This window comes from Ruditapes philippinarum, unplaced genomic scaffold (genome assembly GCF_026571515.1).
Source record: "Ruditapes philippinarum isolate M1 unplaced genomic scaffold, ASM2657151v2 ctg157_1_1_1_1, whole genome shotgun sequence".
Classification (NCBI taxonomy): Eukaryota; Metazoa; Mollusca; class Bivalvia; order Venerida; family Veneridae; genus Ruditapes; species Ruditapes philippinarum.
This window is the reverse complement of record NW_026854186.1, coordinates 675,143-699,043: the sequence shown is the minus strand read 5'-3', so window position 1 is coordinate 699,043 and position 23,901 is coordinate 675,143. Positions and strand designations below refer to the sequence as shown.

Sequence of the window (23,901 nt, the reverse complement as noted above, 5' to 3'; positions counted from 1 at the left end):
TATTTAAGAGGCAAATAAGCTCATTAACTACACCTGGACGTAAGTCCATAAGCTCATAAAAACAAACTAGATTGCATTTGTGAAAAATGCTATGCCACCACATTAGTAAAACACTAAATAGTAATGTAGGAACAGAATTATTTTGTTTCTATACAAATGAAGATTGCCATAATGCATATCACTGACCTATCTTAAATTCTTATTATTAGATTAGTGGTTAAATCTATTATTATTCAAATAAAAGATCAGAGTAGGAATCTATCAATGCAGTTGAGTCTAGTGAATTTTTCACATGGCCAAAATTCCATGACTGTACATCAAGGGACAACACAGTTAGACACTTTGTCAAAATCTAGGCCAGCTGATATCAAAGTTCACTATACATCTTAATATGTGCACATGGTTCAAATTTCATAGCTGCACATCAAAGGACTAAAAAGTAGGTCACATCATCAAAATCTAGGTCAACTGATATCAAAGTTCAATTTAACAAATAACAAGAGCCACCGTGGGGGGGGCGGGGGTGACAACGCTCGACTTTTTACTTTTTCGAAAAGCAAACAAACAAATCTTAACGTTTGTTTTTATAAATTTAATATGTCTGTCTTGTCACATTCGTTTTGTCTATATATTTTGTATATATAAATACTCATTTATACAGTACAGATATCGAGGAATATGCAAAATCCTCCGAGGATCGAGGAAAACACTCGCAACTCCGCGAGAGTATTTGTCCATAAAAACGAGTGACTCCGCGTGAGAAACGTGTGATGAGAGTGACTCCGAGACGAAAATAAAAGCGCTTGACTCCGTGAGAGAATTACCGCGTAACTCCGTGTCGGTGTCTAGCTGGTGTAAATAAATGCAAGTGCAATCTCATTTTATATTTAATTTAATTCTTTAGATTACCATTCGAAAATAAAGATGATTTTTACGGTTATTGTTTTCAATTTACCCTGAAACAGTTGAAAGGTACATTTGATTAGAAAAAATCACTACCGTAAGCGTCACCAGTTCTCAAGTTTATTTTTATCCCGATTAATTAGGTCAGTAGCAATAACCACAGGAACCCGAAATTCTATCAAAAACAAAAAAGCGATTTAAAAAATCCATATAATAACGGCCCAACTTTTTTATACTTCTTTAAGAAATGAATTAATTATATAAACTTCTTAATCTTAAATGTTTCTAAATGCATCAAATACCGATAACATGCCGTTCTTATTTATTTCAGGTGCCAAATATTGTGTTGTGTTTTCTTTTTTCAATGTGGAAAATGAGTTTCGATCTTCATAATATTTTAATCATTGATAACATGTGCACATCAAAAAAATTGACTTTCCCAACTTTTATTTTGGTTTGTATAGTTTTAAAAATTGTCATGATGTGCATGTACGTTTCTTCATAATCCATTGTTTACATGTATTTTAGTTACGTGTCAACCTGTCACATCCGCCGTTTTAATTAGAAGACACTTGATTTATATAATTTTTGAAAATTAACATTAACTTAATCGTTTCTAAATAAAGCTGCATAAAAATTAGTAATATATTGTTGTAATTTTATTCCAAGAATATCTCCGAAAATCTGTCGGTCTCATTCTGTTATCAAAGTCATATGTAGATGTATGTTGATATTGGAATCAAAAGTAAATTGTCTTGTGATGATCATTAATAAATTAAGATTTTTGTTTTTTATTTCAGGCATTATGGAGGAATTCAAGAGTTATAGAGGTGTTAACAAGTTGACAGAGGCCGTTCAACTTACCTAGCGCACTGCTCCCGTAATTCATTCACCTGTAATCAGCATTACAAAGATTGACAAAAAATAAAAACAGCAAAGAATAAAATGATCATTTTATTTGTCTTTTTGTTTTATTTGTTTATGGTTTGTACATCATCTATATCATGTCATTTTATAAAAATAAAAAACAGTTCTGACAAAGATTAAACTACTTCCGATTTCACGTATATGTACTGTTCATAGACGATAAAACAATATTTTTATAATAGCATATGAACATATTTGATCGTCACAGCAAGCGGGCATGCATTGTACATGTACGTATGTGGATTGAAAAATACCGCCATGCCTTTATAAAGTCACTGCCAATCTCAATGTTCTTGTTTTATAATTCATGGCTTTATTTTTGAGACGACGCAGCGCCTGTTGTTTTCCCCCTGCAAACATCGGTAGAATTTCATAAATGAATTCCTTAATGTTGTCCTTCCTTGTGCTGCCAACGTCGGTAGAATTGCCTAGCAGATCGAACTTCTTAACTCTGTTCTATATTGTTCTGAAAGCAATAGTAAAATAAATTTAAACATTAATGTTAAAAGCAGGTCTGTACATGCCGACATAGGGTGTCGCTGTTTTGGCTAGTGCATTGTATGGAATGATGTATAATATCTCGTATTTCACGGATTTTTTATCAACCAACAATTAAAAGGAGACGTACATGTACTTCACATGGAAATCAGTTTGGTATCTTTTATGTAACTGGTACAAATTTATCTAAAAGCCTGACAATTACCTTTTTCAGAAGTTTACTTTCCAAGGCAGATGCATTTCACTGAAGAATACTTTGTAAACTGTCTTAAAGAAAATGTTGTTTTTTATTCAGTTCTGGTACAAAGTATAATTTCCCTTACGATAGTATGTCAATGAAATGAATCGACCTAAGCACGTGGTTGTTTGGCCATTATTTCCTTCTTTTTTCTTCTTCTTTTTTTGCTTACATAATAATTATAAATTTGTATAAACAATGCAAAAAATAATCTATATTTTCTTATTTTAGAATACTAAATTAAATAGGTTTTTGACACTGAGCGTTACGGGAATTGCGGGAAATCATCGGTTATTCTTTCCTTTAATTAATTAATGAATCAAGTGTGTCTACTTTCGTTTTCACTTGTAATACTTTACATCAACAAAGAATTTTCGACAACATTGTTATTTTGAATGAATAATACATGCGTTGAAGGATTTTATTTTAGAGGTAGAGCATTAACTAATTAATAAATAAATAAAGCATAAGTGTAAATCTGTCTTATTTTCTCGGAGTCACTCTTTTTACTTGGAGATTCACGGAGTCCCGAGGACAAAATTGTCACTCGTTTTTGTCTCGGAGTCACTCTTTTTCACCCGAGAAATTTATAATCCACTCGGAGTCACGCTTTTTGAGATTACTCGATACTCGCAGAAATTTGCATATTCCTCGATATCTGTACTGTATATATATATATATATATATATATATAATATATATATATATATATATATATATATATAAATAGCAACACGCAATTCTATAAATTGAACCCGCAATTCTATAAATAGAAACACGCAATTCTATAAATAGAAACACGCAATTCTATCAATAGAAACACACAATTCCATAACTAGAAAATTCTATAAATAGAAACACGCATTTCTATAAATAGAAAATTCTATAAATAGAAACATGCAATTCTATGAATAGAAACATGCAATTCTATAAATAGAAAATTCTATTAATAGAAACACGCAATTCTTTAAATAAAAAAATTCTATAAATAGAAACACTCAATTCTATAAAAAGAAACATGCAATTTTATAAATAGAAACACGCAATTCTATAAATAGAAACATGCAATTCTATAAATAGAAACATGCAATTCTATAAATAGAAACACGCAATTCTATAAATAGAAACACACATTTCTATAAATAGATACACACAATTCTATAAATAGATACACGCAATTGTTGTTTTGTTGTTGATGATGAAGATCATCATCTATATATATATATATATATATATATATATAAAGGGAGATAATTAAATTCAATACAGTTATACATTCCCCTGTGTGGGATCACTTAAGATACAAGTGTGCAGATAAATTGATAGAAATGAGAGAATATATACACACATACCACCACATCTATATATATGCCAGTCCAATTACGGCACAGCGCCTAACAGAACAGTCATGAAAGCATAGCCACTGCTCATCCACCATCACAAAAATGATGGTTTCAGAACAGCTTTATATACAGTCACAAACTGCACTACACATTGAAACAAGTTCAACATTCACATATATAGAGTTTGTTCTCTGTTATCATATCTCACAAATCAACGATGACATTTTTATTGTCTTCTTCACTGATTGGGACCAGAGAACTATATATCTATTTCCGAAAGTCAACTGGATCCCGTAAGATCAAGTAGATCCGTAGGATACAATGAATTTAGACAGATAAAGTATATATAAAGGGAGATAATTAAATTCAATACAGTTATACTTTATAATAATGTTTATATACACACACACACCAATGGTCATTTAATGCACAAATCTGAGAAAATTCAGTAATTTAACCTTCAAGGTCAAGGTCATTAAAGAGCCCAAGTCAATTTGGGTTTGATATACAACAAGGTCTTATCCTTAAGAATGTTCTGTTATAATATGAAGTTGATCCCTTCAATAATAGCAAAGTTACAGCCAGTTACAGCCAAAACAATGAAAATTTCAATAATTTGACCTTCAAAGTCAAGGTCATTAATGAGTGAAGGTCAAGGTCTGTCTGGTTATTTTTAAGGGTTATCCTTGAAGATTATTATGTTCAAGTTTGAAGGCAATCCATTCAAAAATAACAAAGTTACAGCCAATTATAGCCAAAAAAATGAAAATTTCAATGATTTGACCTTCAAAGTCAAGGTCATTACAGTAGGGTGAACGTTTCAGTTTACACACAAAACGCACGCTCCGGAAAAAACGCATGCACGTTACACGCTATATGAAAGCACGTTACACGCACGCTTTACGAAATGAAATACCCAGACGCACGCAAAACGATATACGCTAAACGAAATACGCTAAACGATATACGCACGCTAAAACGCACGCAAAATAAAAAACGTTTCTAAACGTTTCATAAAATATCCTTATCATAAATTTTTAACAACTTTAGCTAGATCGTTTAGCTATTTGATTTGATTTCATAGGAAATGAATCGAGACGGAACGTCGAGATTAATTTCCATGATTGACCCTTTTGTCGCCCCATGCGCTGATACCAGCCGGTGAAGTCCGAGTATTTATTCTGTAACTGTTTTATCGCATGACCATCACGACTTTTTTCTTCTCTCGTAATATTTGCTTTATTTAAACATATAAAGATTTTAAGAAATACCCACAGAAATACACCCATTAGATCTAGATGCTGTTGAAGGAACTGGACATAAATAACCATTCCACGAGGTAAGTTGATGCATTTTTTTCTGGATGCGAAATAATAGTCATCTTGCCAGCTCATTTTCAAAATATCCTGGTTGTACTATCTACCGGGAGTGTAAGCCTTATTAGGCCCACCATCATATAATACAGAAACAATCTTGGATAAAATAGTTATTTTCGGTAGAAGGTACCATTTTTTGACAAAAATAACAATCGTCCAAAAGAAATTTTAACTATATCAAAAAGATAGTTCTGTTAATAACCTCATATGAGTGGCAGCCATCTTTGTTTTTAAGTACTTAATACCAGGAATGACTTTTAAGCAATCAATAAAAAGTTAAAAACATATGTAAATGGTCCATTACTGTTAATGATACTAAAGTTCTATTCAATATTTATCAGTTACCAAACAGTAAAAGGGTAACAATTTGATAAGCATTGTACACACATTCAAAATATCATGTTGGGTCCAAATCGTTAGCAATATTACTAGTTTTTATACTTAAAACACATTTATGTGAATAGGGTTATTAAAACTTTGAATTTTCTTTAAAAAATGCTATATTTTGTATGAAATTAATGTGAAAAACACTTGCATACAAAAGAATTTTTTTATGTAAGTATTGTTTGTAATATCTGACATTCCCGGTACAAAGTACCTCCCGGTATAAAGTACCTTGAGGATATAATCTAGGAAATATTGGCGATAAGTATCCCGGTGTATATTTCAGAGGTATATCTTGTATGCGTACTTTTTAAAACTAACGACAATGTAGTGATTTTTACTTAAAGGCACATTATGATTATGCCTCAGAAATCTTTTTTTATTAAGTTCTTTAGAAATGTAAAACACATGTTTAAATGGATTTAGAACATGTAATATATTTAACAGCTGAAGAAAGTAGTGCTGAATGTGCAGTAATGTGTCGTAAAGGTAGCAAAATGTAAACAAATAGTATTTTGACTTCCATACAAAATACTAATTCATTATAATTATACCAATTGCCAGCAAAGCAAAAGATGCAAAGATAGTTCATTTATATTGCAAATAAGTATTTTTTATGGAACTTGTAACAAGACACCAAATATTTAAAATTTTGAGAAATAAAAATGATAGTATTTCTGACGCATAATGTGCCTTTAACACTACTTCCATCTATTAATAATTACGCTAGAATATTATGTTCATATACGTGTAGCGATTTACTGAGTGGCTTACTGGTCCGAATCTCCTGTAAAACGAAGGTATTGTTTAAAGTAAAAAAAAAAAGAATAATTTGATCATTGTTTCAGATTTATCCTCGAGGTCAGGATGCAGAAAATGGCGATTACTTTTATAATCTTTATAATAACTGCATTTTCAGATTTTGAAAAAAAAAGAAAAAAAGATCGAAATGATGTATAAATATTAAAAAAAAAGTCTGTAAACTGTGTAATGTTTTGTTTTGCTCTTTTTCAGGTATGCTCACTTTATTATTTGAAATAAAATAATAAACTGGGCATGCGCGAGAAAGTGTACTGATACCTCATTTAGAGCACCCCAAAGCGTACTGATACCTCATTTAGAGCACCCCAAAGTTTCCCAATACTGAAATTTAGAGAACGCCGATCTTCTAAGGAAAGTTGTGGCGGTCATGCGATAAAAACAAACACAGCAAGGTGATTTATTTGACACCTTTAATTTTTTATTTGATAGATATATTTACATTATTTGTAATAATTAGACTTTCGGCAAGTTAGCGATTGATCTAAAAATTAATGATTATCGGGGATTAACGATAACTGTTAAGGGCCGTAAACCATTAATTAACCCGACCATTAAACGCTGCCGAATTCAACAGAGAACGTTAATTGCCGATGCATGAAGAAAGCTATTGCCCAGGGGAATCGATAGTCGATAATTGGGAGGCTGTATATTGTAAACTTGTAAGTGTCAACGTTCCTGTGTATTATGTGTACCAGGTCAGAATATGTTTTACGATCGAGAGGTGAAATGTGCGAGATTTGATTTAAGAAAATTTTGCAAAATATCATAATTTTTTTTGCCGGGATCAAATCGATGCCCGGGATATCTCCGGGACAGACATCCGATTTCCGGGACAATCCCAGGCATCCGGGACGTTATGACATGTATGGTTATACATCATAGGAAATTAGCCATAATTTTTGGAATGTTCAATGTAATTTATTGAGATATTCTTATTTTAATCAATTAGATATGCTTGTTAATTAATATAATAGATTTATGTTCCACTTATAGCTTTGTTTAATTTCCAAGGCTTTTATAATTAGGTAAAATTTTCATATTTTGTAGTGATTTAGTGTATTATCTTGGACATTTAGGCATCTTAGGGGATTTGTCATAATACTCATATTTTGTAATGAAATTTGTTAGGACTACTTTATTTTAGTCAATTAAATATGTTCGTTAATTAATATAATAGATTTATGTTATATAAAAAACTCTATATCATTTCCTAAGAGGTAAAGTTTAAGGTAAAATTACCTGGTGTATCGACATTTTATGTGGCACTCAGCTTTCTTTAATAGTTGGGGTCCACATGGAATTTACTATAACATTTATATTTTTCATGGAAAATTATTGAAATCTTCTATTTTAAGTCATCTTATTAAAGCTTTTAATTAACAAGCAATTATCATAGTATTGCAAGCAGTCCATAAGTCCCCTACCAGTATGAGCCCAAGCAACATTCTGAATGGCCATTGGCCATTCACTTATGTTCCTATTTTAAGTATATTTGTTAAACTAGAACTCCGCGAGTCGGATGTGTCGCCTGGTGAACAATGTAGTTTAGGAGAAATGGCCAGGACAAAAATGAAATAGGAAAAATAACAAAGGGCAATAACTAAAAAAATAATAAGTGCAGAGCAGCAGTTTCTGTGCACTGCACTTCTTATCAATAAGATCTATCATTCTATGATGTTTCAAGTCTATAGCTTTCATACTTGAGGAGAAATGACCAGGACAAAAATAAAGTAAGAAAATCAACAAAGGGCAATAACTCAAAAAATAAGAAATGCAGAGTATCAGTTCTTATGCACTGCACTTTTTCTTAATCAGATCTATCATCCTATGAAGTTTCAAGTCCATAACTTTTATACTTTCGGAGAAATGGCCTGGACAAAAATTAAGTATGAAAATTAACAAAGGGCCATAACTCAAAAATTAACGACAACGACGCCACCGACAAAAGTAACCCCTATATGTCACCTTTTCAAGGTGCCACAAAAAGTTATTTAAAAGTAATCACAGGAAACAGTTTTTATGTACAGACAGACAGACTGAAGGACACTCTAAAGTTATTTTTTAAACATCCCTGTTATCAAAATATAACATTTTTAAAATCCTATCATGATTGAAGAAGTTGGAGTAAAAATTACCAATTTCTCAAAAAAAAGTCTAAGTCCAAAAGGGGCATAATTCTGGAAATAGTCTTGCTAGAGTATTGAACACTCACAAATGTTGAGTGATAATAAGAAACATTTATATGAAGTTTGAAGTAGATACATTCAAAAAAAGAAGTTATTAAAAAAAACAATGTTTTTTTCATGAAAATTTTACCTCCAAGAAAAAAAAGAAGTTATTAAAAAAAACAATGTTTTTTTCATGAAAATTTTAAGTTCAAGGGAGGTAATTCTGATAAATTTTGTGCTAGAGTTGTAAACCTTGTCACATATGATGTGGTTGATGACATGCAACTTATATTTAAAGTTTGAAGAAAATACCTTAAGAAATAAAGAACTTATAGTGAAAAAACTTAAAAACTAGAATCAGAAATCTTGAAATTCAGTCTATTTGTTGCCATAGCAACCAGAATTTTCAACATAGGAAGATAAGAAAAGGATGTGCATAATTTCCATACTGCCATCTACCCATATGTCAAGTTTCATAAACATATTTTCAGTACTTTTTGTGTTATCACTGGATCAGGGTTATGTGTAAAATTTGCCATATTTTCAGTCTATTTGTTGCCATAGCAACCAGAATTTTCATAATAGGAAGAAAAGACAAGAGCGATCAGTAATCACATGTGTCGCCTCATAATGGCCAATTTCATGTTGGGACAAATTTTGTGACTGACGGACAGACAGACGGACAGTGCACAACTAGACTAAGTACTGATCAATCATGTAAAGTTTGGATAAAATTGCACCAGTAGCTCATGAGGAGTAGTCCGGACAAGCTTTTGCGTATGTGGCAACACACAGAAAAAAACACATTTTTATCAAAGGGCCATAACTCAGCCAAAAATCATTCAACCGGAAAACCCGTGCAATATGCGCAAGGACTTGAGCTACAGATCAATCCTGTAAAGTTTCATTGAAATTGCATAAGTGGTATAAGAGAACTAGTCCGGACAAACTTTAAAAATAAAAATTATTAAAGGGCCATAACTCTGACAAAAATCATTGAACCGGAAAATGCTGACAATATGCACAACTAGACTTGGTACTGATCATTCCTGTAAAGTTTGGATGAAATTGCACCAGTAGTTTATGAGGATTAGTCCGGACAAGCTATTGTGTATCTGGCAACACACAGAAAAAAACACCTTTTTATCAAAGGGCCATAACTTGGCCAAAAATCATTCAACCGGAAAACCCTTGCAATATGCGCAAGGACTTGAGCTACAGATCAATCCTGTAAAGTTTCATTGAAATTGCATTAGTGGTATAAGAGAAGTAGTCCGGACAAACTTTAAAATTAAAAATTATTAAAGGGCCATAACTCTGACAAAAATCATTGAACCGGAAAATGCTGACAAAATGCACAACTAGACTTGGTACTGATCATTCCTGTAAAGTTTGGATGAAATTGCACCAGTAGTTTATGAGGGGTAGTCCGGACAAGTTTTGTGACGGACGGACGGACAGACGGACAGACAGACAGACAGACAGACAGACGGACAGACAGACGACGGAGAAGTGATCCCTATATGTCGCCACTACTCCGTAGAGGCGACACAAAAAGGATGTGCATAATCTCCATACTGCCATCTATCCATATATCAAGTTTCATAAAAATATTTTCAGTACTTTTTGTGTTATCGCGGGATCCAGGTTATGTGTAAAATTTGCCATATTTTCAGTCTATTTGTTGCCATAGCAACCAGAATTTTCAACATAGGAAGAAAAGAAATAGACGTGCATAATCTCCATACTGCCATCTATCCATATATCAAGTTTCATTAAAATATTTTCAGTACTTATTGCGTTATCGCGGGATCCAGTTTTGTGGACGGACGGACTGACGGATGGACAGACGGACGAACTGACAGACGAACGGAGGGTAAACCTAAAGTCCCCTCCGGTAAACCGGTAGGGGACTAATACAGTTTATTTGGAATGAGTTATCAATTACATTACTTTTCATAGGGATCTTGTATTATGCTATTTTTAATGAATTGACCTACCTATGAAGCATAAAATTGATATTGTAGGAAAATTAAAATTACAATCAATTGAAATTGTACAGGTCGCAAGAGATATAAGTATGCAAAATGGGTAGCAACTAACCTGTTTTTATAAATTTATATAAATACATAGGTGATATTTAAATAAGTGATATTATGGTTAGAATTTTATCAGGTATGAGGTTTATAACTTACTTGAGGGAAGTTAAACAAGTGACTTGGAACTACAGCATACCTAGCTGAGAAAAATCTTCAAAGAATTAAATGGTTATATATGGACAGGTTATAGACTTTTAAATTTGCAATGGGCTAAGTTAAGTATGATTACGGATCGATAAACCTTAAAAGTGATTTTAGATAATATACAGAATAAAAATCAAGAGAGCTATATATGTATATCAAAATGGGTTATATTATGGACCTCATATAAGATTAAGATATATTTGAGCCGCGTCATGACAAAACCAACTTGATAGGTTTGCGACCAGCATGGATCCAGACCAGCCTGCACATCCGCGCAGTCTGATCTGGATCCATGCTAACTTCGCTATCAGTTTCTCTACTTGTTATACGGTTTGTAAGCGAACAGCATGGATCCTGATCAGACTGCACGGATGCGCAGGCTGGTCTGGATCCATGCTGGTCGCCAACCCACTATGTTGGTTTTGTCGTGACGCGGCTCATTTAACTTTTAACATGTTAACACCGAACTGGATGGGGAAAGAAGGATTGACAATTTTAAGAGTGCTAAAATAATTATTGTAACTGTTTTTTATTGTACATAATAGGAATATTACTGTATCATTGTATTCTTTTGTTTGATCGGACTGGTTGAAATTCATAGAAATCCAGCTGGGGTGAATTTAATATAAAATAAGAATAATATTTGTTAACGGATGGATAAATTAAGCTGGATTATATTAATATTTTGACCGAACGGCATACCAAAAAGGCAGGCAGTATTAATAGAACAATAACAAGAGCTGTCGGTAGGACAGCACGCTCGACTATTCTAAGTGCTTGATAGTTTAAGAGCCTTGATAATGTTAAATTTTCTAAGTTCACAAAAGGGCTAATTTTTTTTTATAAATTCATGTTATAGGCCTTATAGGGAGTCTTATTATACAGTATTGGCTTGACTATTTGGAAGGTAATGTCACAAAGGTGTTTTATTGAGTATAATAATACTAATTACCTATGAATACATAAAATTGACAGAAAAGGTACAAAGGCTTGTTATTAAGATGTTTTATCAAGTAAATCACTGCTTTATTATTATGAATGCATAAAATTGTCCCAAAGAAGGCACAAACCCTTCAGTAGTTATGGAGATAACAGGTTACAAGCAAAACTTTACCATGAATTTCTAAGTTGAAAAAGGGAAGAAAAATCAGCCTAAATGCAAGATAGAATTATGGATCTTTGTCAGTGACCTACAATTCTGACCCTAATTGCATATGTGAAGTTTTAAATAAATATCTTTAATAGTTATTGAGATATGTAAAACTTGCATGTAAACATTAACCAAGAGACTAAGTAGAAAAGGGGATATGAATCAGCCTTAATGCAAGATAGAGTTATGGAACTTGGTCAGTGACATACAATTATGACCCTCAAATTATGACCCTAAGTACATGTGTAAAGTATCAAGTAAATATCTTTGAAGACCTTTAACCTTTAACCAAAATTTCTAAGTTTCAAAGGGGCAAATAATTCTGCAAATATTGCAGACAGAGTTATGCAATTTTGCAAAATGATGTACATGTTACTATAAAAAAGTATTGTAAATTTCAATTGAATATCTCAAGCAATAATTGAGATATTTGACTTTACAAAAAAACTTTAACCAAAATTTCTAAGTTTCAAAGGGGCATAATTCTGTCAATATTGTGGGCAGTGTTATCCAACTTGTAAATCTGATGTACCTTGTTACTAAAAACAAGTATTGTAAGTTTCTATTGAATATCTCAAGCAATAATTGAGATATTTGACTTTACAAAAAACTTTAACCAAAATTTCTAAGTTAAAAAGGGGCATAATTCTGTCAATATTGTAGGTAGAGTTATCCAACTTGTCAATCTGATGTACCTTGTTACTATAAATAAGTATTGTAAGTTTCAATTGAATATCTCAAACAATAATTGAGATATTTGACTTTACAAAAAACTTTAACCAAAATTTCTAAGTTAAAAAGGGGCATAATTCTGTCAATATTGTAGATAGAGTTATCCAACTTGTCAATCTGATGTACCTTGTTACTTTAAATAAGTATTGTAAGTTTCAATTGAATATCTCCAGCAATAATTGAGATATTTGACTTTACAAAAAAACTTTAACCAAAATTTCTAAGTTTCAAAGGGGCATAATTCTGTCAATATTGTGGGCAGTGTTATCCAACTTGTAAATCTGATGTACCTTGTTACTAAAAACAAGTATTGTAAGTTTCTATTGAATATCTCAAGCAATAATTGAGATATTTGACTTTACAAAAAACTTTAACCAAAATTTCTAAGTTAAAAAGGGGCATAATTCTGTCAATATTGTAGGTAGAGTTATCCAACTTGTCAATCTGATGTACCTTGTTACTATAAATAAGTATTGTAAGTTTCAATTGAATATCTCAAACAATAATTGAGATATTTGACTTTACAAAAAACTTTAACCAAAATTTCTAAGTTAAAAAGGGGCATAATTCTGTCAATATTGTAGATAGAGTTATCCAACTTGTCAATCTGATGTACCTTGTTACTTTAAATAAGTATTGTAAGTTTCAATTGAATATCTCAAGCAATAATTGAGATATTTGACTTTACAAAAAACTTTAACCAACGCAGACGCCGACGCGGACGCTGACGCCGACGCCGACGCCGGGGCGACTACAATAGCTCTCATATTCTTCGAATAGTCGAGCTAAAAATGACAATCGCAATACTGTGGATTATTACACATTTAATAGAAACACAGAATTACAAAGGGAATACCTAATCAAGGTATCATTATTTAACAAAACATATATTTATTAAATATCACAAGTAATTACGCTACATCAATATGGCTCAATATGGCTGTCAGACAGGTCTTGAAACAAAATAAAGGTCCTTAAAAGCCCAGGTCACATACAAAAATAGTAGTCTATGCCCTGATTATGAGCTGACAGATAGGGGAATTTTGTAAAGGGTGGCTTAGCCTGTCTGTTGTGATTACATGTCTAAAAAGTACAACATGGTACATTTTATCCACCATAGAATTTTCTTATCTAGAAAAAAATCTAGCTATTTTTATTCGTACAAAAATATAGAAATAGTACAATGTATAATTAGTAAAGTGTTCACTATACATGTGTAAACAATGAAACTATTAATAAATGTCGGTACAGCCGCGGTACGGTATTCAGAGGGTCACAGGTTCGAGTCCATGTCAGGATGCACTTTTTCCTCACGGCCTGTGACTGACATACATTTGTATAGCCCAGCTAGAAATTAATTCACATTGCTTAGGAACCCTGGGAAATTCGAAGAAATATTTGCATACACAGTGCTAAGGTTTATAACTATTCAGTATTTAAACACATATGTGTAAGCGGCCGAATAGCTCAGAGGAACTCAAGAGCCGCGGAATGGTATTCCGAGTGTCAGGGGTTCGAGTCCCTGCCAGGCTGTTACATATCAATATAAATCTGTTAAGAAAAATGGGAAGGAACTGTCTAAAATAATTATCACCCTAAATAGGATTCGGACAGTTTTGATGAAACGTCAGAAGATGAATTTGTAAAGGGGGGGGGCGGTGCTAGTCTGATTATCATCACATATGATGTCTGACGAACGTCATATCGGATATATTGGTACGCATATAAAAACCTGTTTGCTGAATTGATTTTCAAAAATGTTGCAATTAAATAGTAATTAAATCTTATGCGTATGTAAAATAGGATTAAAACTAATCTTCGGCGTAAAGCATGTAGAAATCTGACCAGTATTCACCACGAGGTCACAAACTTTAAAACTTTAATGTAAATATCACAATAATATTTCTTTATATAATATTTCTATTCTTTGACAGGGACACTGAACATCTTTTACATGTTTAAGAAACAAGAAATTTACATAATATATCTATCTAACATATTCTTTTACTTCTCAATAGTAACAGATGCAAAACACGGTACTTAATTAAACGCTTAGACGAACGCAGACGCACGCAAAACGTTTCTGGGAATAACAAATGCACGCTTTCAGACGCACGATAAACGAAAAACGATACACGAAAAAGGTAAACGCTTGTAAACGATGCACGCTTGAGAAAGCGTTTCAACAAACGCACGTTGCACGATATACGCACGCACGATATACGAAAAACGCACGCACAAAAAAGGCTATTTTTGACAACTGAAACGTTCACCCTACTGTAATAAGTGAAGGTCCAGGTCTGTCTGGTTATTTTTAAGGAATATCCTTTAAAATTATTATAATCAAGTTGGAAGACAATCCATTCAAAAATAACAAAGTTACAGCCAATAATAGCAAGAACAAGCAAAATTTGGATTTTTGTCATTGAAGGTCAAGGTCATTTATGGATGAAGGTCAAGGTTAGTGTGGTCTACTGAAAGGTCTTGTCCCAAGGGTTGTTGTGGCCAAGTATGAAGACAATATACCAAGAACTAAAAAAGTTATGATCCAGGTACAAGTTTGCGGATGGCAATGGCACCGGCAACGGCTCCGGCAACAGCAATGCCGCCGCGACTATAAAAATAGCTCTACTTTTTTTTCAAAAAAAGTCGAGCTAAAAATGTGCACATAGTCCAAATTTCATGGCTGTACATCAAAGGACAAGAAAGTAGGTCACTGTCCCCTTCGGCAAGGCAAAATTTTGACCCAAGGGTTTTATTCAAACAATCTTGATACAGGTCCACCAAACAACATTTCTTGTCAAATATCTAAGAGCGTACCTTTCTCCAATTCAAAAACCATTTGTTTTACTATGTGCACATAATAAAAATCAATGCCCCCAAGCAGGGCCAATTTTGACACCAGGGGCAAAATTTGATCAACTTTGCTAGACGACCTATGGATGATATTATAAAGCAAACATCAAAGCTCTAAGCCTAATGTACATTCAGACAATAAATTTTTTTAATCTTTTACTATAATTTTATGTACATTGTGAAAATCAATGACCCCCGGGGCGGGGCCAATTTTGAACCCAGGGCTATAATTTGATCATCTTGATAGAGGTTTACTACACAAAGTCTCATGCCAAATATCTAACCTCTAGCCTTTGTCAATTTAGAGAAGAAGATTTTTCAAGTTTTTACTATATACATATAAGGAAAACTATCGCCTCTGGGGCAGGGCAATTTTAACACTAGGAGCATAATTTAAACAACTTTGGTAGAGGACCCATAGATGATATTATATACAAAATATCAAAGCTCTAAGCCTAATGTACCTTCAGGCAAAATTTTTTTAAATTTTTACTATATGTACATTTTAAGTGACTGAAAATCAATGACAACCGGGGCGGGCCAGTTTTGATCCCAGGGCTATAATTTGAACAATCATGCAAGAGGTTCACTACACAATGTTTCATGCAAAATATCTAACACTCTAGCCTTTGTCAATTTAGAGAGGATGATTTTTTTTAAAGTTTTTACAATATACATATAAGAACTAGAAATGTGTCGTCAGGCCACGAATGCCCTCGCATGCAGCCAAAATTTCAGATGTTATGATATTAAGTTCCAAATTTGTTTGCACAAACTGTTTTTGTGCCCCCACTATAGGGGGGCATTTAGATTTACCCTTGTCCGTCCAGTCGTCTGTCCTTCCGTACGTTCCCTTTTTGTGTCGCACATAGCTCAAAAAGTGATCAAGAGTCATGAAACCTTTCAAGAATATTGATCAGCATGTGAAGTTGTGCACCTGGGTATATTCATGTGGATATATTAAGTATTTTTAGAGTTATTGCCCTTGACTTAGTAAAAATTTGCAATTTTTAACATGTGTTGCAAAACTCAAAAAAAAACTATTTGACCTAGATTCATTAAACCTTACAGGAATGTTGATCAGCATGTGAAGTTGTGCACCTGGGTATATTCATGTGGATATATTAAGTATTTTTAGAGTTATTGCCCTTGACTTAGTAAAAATTTGCAATTTTCAACTTGTGTTGCACGTAACTCAAAAACTATTTGACCTAGTCATGAAACCTTACAAGAATGTTGATCAGTGCACATGGATATTTTTGTGTGGATATATTTAGTATTTTTAGAGTTACTGCCCTTGAATTAGTAAAATTTTCCAATTTTCAATTTTTGTTGCACGTAACTCAAAAAGTATTTGACCTAGAGTCATGAAACCTTACAAGAATGTTGCTCAGCATGTGTAGTTGTGCACCTGGGAATTTTCGTGTGGATATCATTAGTATTTTTAGAGTTATTGCCCTAGACTTAGTAAAAATTTACAATATTTAACTTGTTAAAAAGTTGATGACCTGTAGGTCTGAAAGTTTACAAGAATGTTGGTCAGCATGTGTACTTATGCACCTTGGGGTTTTCTTGTGGATTTATTCAGTATTTGTAGTATTTGTGCTTTACTTAATAAAAGATTTTTAGTTTTCAACTTGGGCACGTGTAGCCAAAAAAAAAATTTGACCTTGAGACATAAGATTGACAAATGGGTGGAGTGTGGGGGCACCCGTGTCCTATGGACACATTTCTAGTTTTCATTTTAAGTTCACAGCCCTTAAAACTATTCAATGTTAACACAAACCATTTTAAAATTTTTATACAAAGTTCAAGGCACTGACACTATTGTTAATCTTTTGTAAATTGCATACTGCATCATTTGTAGCCAAAATAATGACTACATAAGTATGAGTGCTGTAACTGAAAATTCAAAATTTTACGAACATTCAAGAGAGATAACTTTGTCCAAAATCATTGGTCCATGACCAAATTCAAACTTGAACTGCTTATTCCTTAGATGTATCTATATATCAAATTTGAGTTGAATGTGTACAACCATTGGGGATATAATGAACGGAAACTAAAAATTTCTGAATTTTTTCAAAGTTCAAGAGGGATAACTCTGTTAGCTATCATCAAACCATGACCAAATTTGATCTTGACCAGTGTATTCTTCTGATATATCCATATTTTAAATTTGAGTTAAATATGTACAACTGTTAGGGAGATAATGAACAGAAACTGAAAATTTCCTTTTTTTCAAAGGTAAAGAGACATTTCTCTGCCAGAAATCATCGAACCACAACCAAATTTGAACTTGACCTGTGCATTCCTTTGACGTATCCATATGTCAAATTTGAGTTGAATGTGTCATACTGTTGGGAAGAGAATGAAGGGAAACTGAAAATTTCACATAATTTTCAAAGTGAAAGGGGCATAACTCTGCCAAAAAAGATCGAACCATGACCACATTCGAACTTGACTTGCCCATTCCTTTGACTTAACATATGTCAAATTTGAATTGAATGTGTACAACTGTTGAGGAGATGATGAACGGAAACTAAAAATTTCATCAAAGGGCATAACTCTGTCAAAAATCATCGGACCATGACCAAATTCAACTTCACCTGTATTTTCTCATGATATATCCATATGTCAAATTTGAGTTGAATGTGTGCAACCGTTACTAATGAACAAAACTGACGATGAAGAAAATGACGGAAGGATGGACTGACGGAAGCATGGAGCAGGGTAACACTATATGCCCCAGCGATTTTATGGCAGGGGCATAAAAACCTATGACCCCTGAGGCGGGACTAATTTTGACACTAGAGCCAAAATTTGAACAACTTTTGGTAGAGTACCTATAGATAATATCATATACCAAATATCAAAGCTCTAAGCCTTGTACCTTCAGACAATAGGATTTTTAATTTTTTTACAATTATAATGTACATAGTGAAAATCAATGACCCCCGGGGCGGGGCCGATTTTGACCCCAGGGCTATAATTTGAACAATCTTGCTAGAGGTTCAATACACAATGTTTCATGCAAAATATCTAACCTGTAGCCTTTGTCAATTTAAAGAACATGATTTTTTTAAAGTTTTTACTATATACATATAAGAAAAACCTATGACTACCCGGAGCGGGGCTAATTTTGACACTAGAACAACTTTGGTAGAGTACCTATAGATGATATCATATACCAAATATCAAAGCCTTGTACCTTCAGACAAGAGGCTTTTTTAATTTTATTACTATAAGTATGTACATAGTGAAAATCAATGACCCCCGGGCGGGGCCTATTTTAACCCCAGGGCTATAATTTGAACAATCTTGGTAGAGTTTCACTACACAAAATATTTCATGCAAAATTATCTAACCTCTAGCCTTTGTCAATTTCCAGAAGATGATTTTTCAAGTTTTTACTTTATACATAAAAGGAAAACCTATGACCCCCCGGGCGGGGCTAATTTTGACGCTTGAGGCAAAATTTGAAGAACTTTGGTAGAGTACCTATAGATGATATCATATACCAAATATCAAAGCTCTAAGCCTTGTACCTTCAGACAAGAAGGTATTTTAGTTACATATAGTGAAAATCAATGACCCATGGGGCAGGGCCAATTTTGACCCCAGGGCTATAATTTGAACAAACTTGGAAGAGGTCTACCAGACAATGCCTTATGCAAAATATCTATGCTCTTGGCCTTGTGGGTCTTTACAAGAAGATTTCTTAAATTATTCTTATAATTCCTTTTGTTGCCATGGCAACCAGATTTCTGCATGGAATGAAATTGGAAGCCCTTCACCCAAGGATCAATCCTGCCAAGTTTGGTTGAAATTAATTGGAATTAATCTATATAACACACAAACATACACACATACATACAACACACAGGTGAAGCGCTATATGCCACTGCATCGCAGATGCTGCGGTGGCATAAAAATAGCTCAAAATATGAATTTTATGAGTATTAATTTTGTTCTTTATTTAACTACGGAATGAAGCTCATAACTCTCATATCTTAGTCTGGACGGACGGACAACGCCAAAACAATATCCCCCTCCCGATTCCATCAGCATGGGATAATAAAGGATATAAGAGCAAAATACTGTATATCAGGTTATTTTTGTGGAAGGCAAATTTCAAGATTTTAACAGTAAATCTTAATTTAGCAATTGAATTTTAGAAATTTATACATGTTTCTTTTTTTCGCATTTTTCTTGTGACAAACACATACCACTCCTTTTGTCAGAGATTTATTGTTTTCACCGTTCAAACTTTGTTTTCAATTTTCCTATTGATGTATCGCTTACAATTATGTATTCCGTCTTTCACACTTATTACCTTGTCTCACCTTATTGTTACAGGTATTGTTAATCTGGTATGAATTATCTTAGGCCATCCTTAAGGTAGCTCGCTACTTTCCGACCGAAATTTGACAATATCTCAGATCTTGATGATTTTTGGTATACATAAATATAGATATGTAAGCTTTACTTCTGCAGCATTATTTTACAAATCAACAGCGTTACTATGACGTCAAAGCGCCCTCTATCGGTGGCAGCGAAATTGCGTCTTTTTTATCAATAAACCGGTCTGTTCTTATTAATATTCATCCGATTTCCTTCGTTTTAATTTTATAATGTTCAGTAAATGTATGTCTTTGAAATTATGTCATTATTTAACATTTGCATAATACTCTGTGATTCTACGTTATTTAAACCCACGTTCTGACGTCCATTTATGATACAAATATCGCGCGATATCGCAATAAAGATTGTAAAATAACAAAAAATCATCACGGTGAATTTTGCTTTAATTTTTTTAACATGTAGTGAAGTCATGAAAGAAAATATTTATGCAATAAAAATATAGGGTCAACGCGTAAGATATTTTGCTATCACTATTTTAATATAAGATAAAGGATGAGTAAAACGTAATGATTTTGGTGACGTCAAATATTTTTCTCAAGGAAATTGTCACGACTTTTCCGATGAATAGTATACTGACTGGAATTAAAATGTGTGAAAACCATCAACAACAATAGTATTTAGACATGTTCCGTAAAATGTTCTTTTAAAAGTCCTGTCAGGTGCCCGCATTTCGATGAACAACTTCAATTATATACATGTACAACAAATCAGGGTATGACTGTCTGCAAAAGTTTGTATCAATCTCTAAAAAACTGCAACGAATGGTTATAAATACCTCGAGGACTGAAAGACAATTCAGAATATTGAAAGATATAATTAAAAGGCCACCTAAGTGGAAATAATACAAACATAAATTTTGCAAAGAATGTCAGAAAAAAAGAATGAAAAGGCTGGTGCAGTCGCGGTGTCATCATGTTATGTGTATCTCGGTACTACATAAACTTCCATGTTATCATACGTATGTAACAATTTCGAATTGTATATATCAGTTAGTAGGAAATGAATCAAATTTACGTTTTAAAAATGTAAGATCAACTCGAATTAAGTAACAACGATTTGTACGTAAGTCATGATTCACTGGTAGTCTTAATTATATAAATCTAGCAGACATTTATTTTAAAACTTTTCTACTCGTATACAAATTTATTTGAGCCGCGTCACGACAAAACCAACATAGTGCGTTTGCGACCAGCATGGATCCAGACCAGCCTGCGCATCCGCGCAGTCTGATCAGGATCCATTCTGTTCCCTATCAGTTTCTCTACTTGTTAAAATGTTTAAAAGCGAACAGTATGGATCCTGATCAGACTGCGCGGATGCACAGGCTGATCTGGATCCATGCTGGTCGCAAACCCATTATGTTGGTTTTGTCGTGACACGGCTCATTTATTAACAGCCATCAGTTATTCTATTTTCTCTCGCAGCTAAATACTAGTAAATAATATCCCTGCACTAAGCGTGAGACTCAGATTTAAAGGAGGAATCACGTTCTCATGCTATGGCTTGATTTTCTCACGCATTTCACATAATTACAGATATTCTTATTTATTTAAAACTCGGTGACACGCGGTATGTACGGAATGCCGTTAGGGCCATCGCCTATGAATGTGTTGATCTAAAGCGCGATAGTCGATAGTACGATGGTGAAAACGCGAAATCACGAAACTACGATGGTGAAAACGCGAAAGCACGATGATGAAAACGCGATAGTACGATGATGAAATCGCGACAGTACGATACTACGATGATGAAAACGCGATAAACTATCGTGTTTTCACCATCGTACTGTCGCGTTTTCACTATCGTAGTTTCGTGATTTCGCGTTTTCATCATCGTACTATCGACTATCGCGTTTCAGATTAACACATTCATAGGCGATGGCCCTAACGGCATTCCGGAATGCCGTTAGGGCCATCGCCTATGAATGGTTTGATCTGAAACGCGATACTCGACAGTACTATGATGAAAACGCGAAATCACGATGATGAAAACGCGATAGTACGATGATGAAATCGCGACAGTACGATACTACGATGATGAAAACGCGATAAACTATCGTGTTTTCACCATCGTACTGTCGCGTTTTCACCATCGTAGTTTCGTGATCAAACCATTCATAGGCGATGGCCCTAACGGCATTCCGGAATGCCGTTAGGGCCATCGCCTATGAATGTGTTAATCTGAAACGCGATAGTCGATAGTACGATGGTGAAAACACGAAATCACGAAACTACGATGGTGAAAACGCAATAGTGCGATGATGAAAACGCGATAGTACGATGATGAAATCACGACAGTACGATGGTGAAAACGCGATAGTACGATGATGAAAACATGACAGTACGATTATGAAAACGCGATAGTACGATGGTGAAAACGCGATAGTACGATGGTGAAAACGCGATAGTACGATGATGAAAACACGACAGTACGATGATGAAAACGCGAAATCACGAAACTACGATGGTGAAAACGCGACAGTACGATGGTGAAAACACGATCGTTTATCGCGCTTTCATCATCGTAGTATCGTACTGTCGCGTTTTCATCATCGTACTTTCGCGTTTTCATCATCGTGCTTTCGCATTTTCACCATCGTAGTTTCGTGATTTCGCGTTTTCACCATCGTACTATCGACTATCGCGTTTCAGATCAACACATTCATAGGCAATGGCCAAAGGCATTCCGTAGGTATGCGTTTACTAGCGCATCTTTGAGGCGACCTGAAGCCGCGATCATTTCTCGATTCGAGGCGAAAGATCCGTTGATTTATTTTGTATGTTCATAAGAGGATAATTTTGCATATTAAAATTAATACAGATTCCCTTGTATAGAAGACGATCATGTAGGATCCTCAATTTGTGTGAATATGGTTTTCGGAGAAGTTCGTTTTTATCTGCACATAATACAGTGCTATGTAGAGCCTATGATAATAATGTATGCATTTTATGTTTTATATCTTCTTATTTTTTTAATATTGGGTTTAACGCCGCTTTCAACAGTATTTCAATTATAGCTGAGGGAATTTAACAAAACCAGTGTTTCTCACAGTATCAACTTCTCTACGTAAATAAATGACAGGAGTCCGAGGTGGACCTTGAAACATTTCATACACAGTAAACAATTCTAAAGGATAATCTATTAGTACAATACGCAATCGTGTCTCGAATTCATGCCTTCCGAAATCAGCGTAAGACCACTTTACCGATTACAGAATATTCAAAGTTAAAAACCTGATTATGATCTCCCTTAATAAGGCAGAATACTTTATTGTTTACATCATAAACACGTGTTTTTGGTGTGTGTTTTCGTTTTTTGTTTTTGTTTTTTTTTTCTATTTTTGTTTTAAAGCAAACTGTATTGTATTAAAAATGAACACGATAACGTCAACATAATACATTATTCGTATTCAGTGGTAACAAAAGTTGCACAAGGTATTTAATAATTATATTTTGTATTTAAGTAAAATATACAGTAGAAATGCCCTTTGTTGCCTAGAGCGGTTGCTCTACAGAGGTAAAATGTAGTGAAGCCCTTTAGAAATAAATAGTATTTTGAGGGCCGCTTTGTTATACTGTAATGAAAAAGCGGTAAGTAGGTATACGTAAATCCGAGTTCCAAAAAGTTTTATAGTTTGTCATTTTCTAATTATGACATTTTAATTAGATTATAATTATATAATCTATGTATTGCACATACTTAAAAATGGTAAGCAAAAATAAATGTTTTTGTTTCTTGTACAGTTTGTTTTTAAATATTCTTAAAATGTTTTAATATTATTTCTGAATTTAAGTAAAAGAAAGAGCACCGAAACACGAGGCTATCTGATTTGTACG

The 23,901-nt window shown here is 33.6% G+C and overlaps 1 protein-coding gene across 1 annotated transcript in view; it reads right to left on the bottom strand.

Moving 5' to 3' along the window:
* Positions 1-1,580: 1,580 nt before the first annotated feature.
* LOC132739330 (5-oxoprolinase-like) overlaps positions 1,581-23,901 on the bottom strand; it is a 150,781-nt gene continuing 128,460 nt past the window's right edge. The window contains exon 11 of the mRNA XM_060727027.1: positions 1,581-2,296. Coding sequence (XP_060583010.1) covers positions 2,276-2,296 — 21 coding nt within the window. The 3' untranslated portion in view covers positions 1,581-2,275. The remainder of the gene's footprint in view (positions 2,297-23,901) is intronic.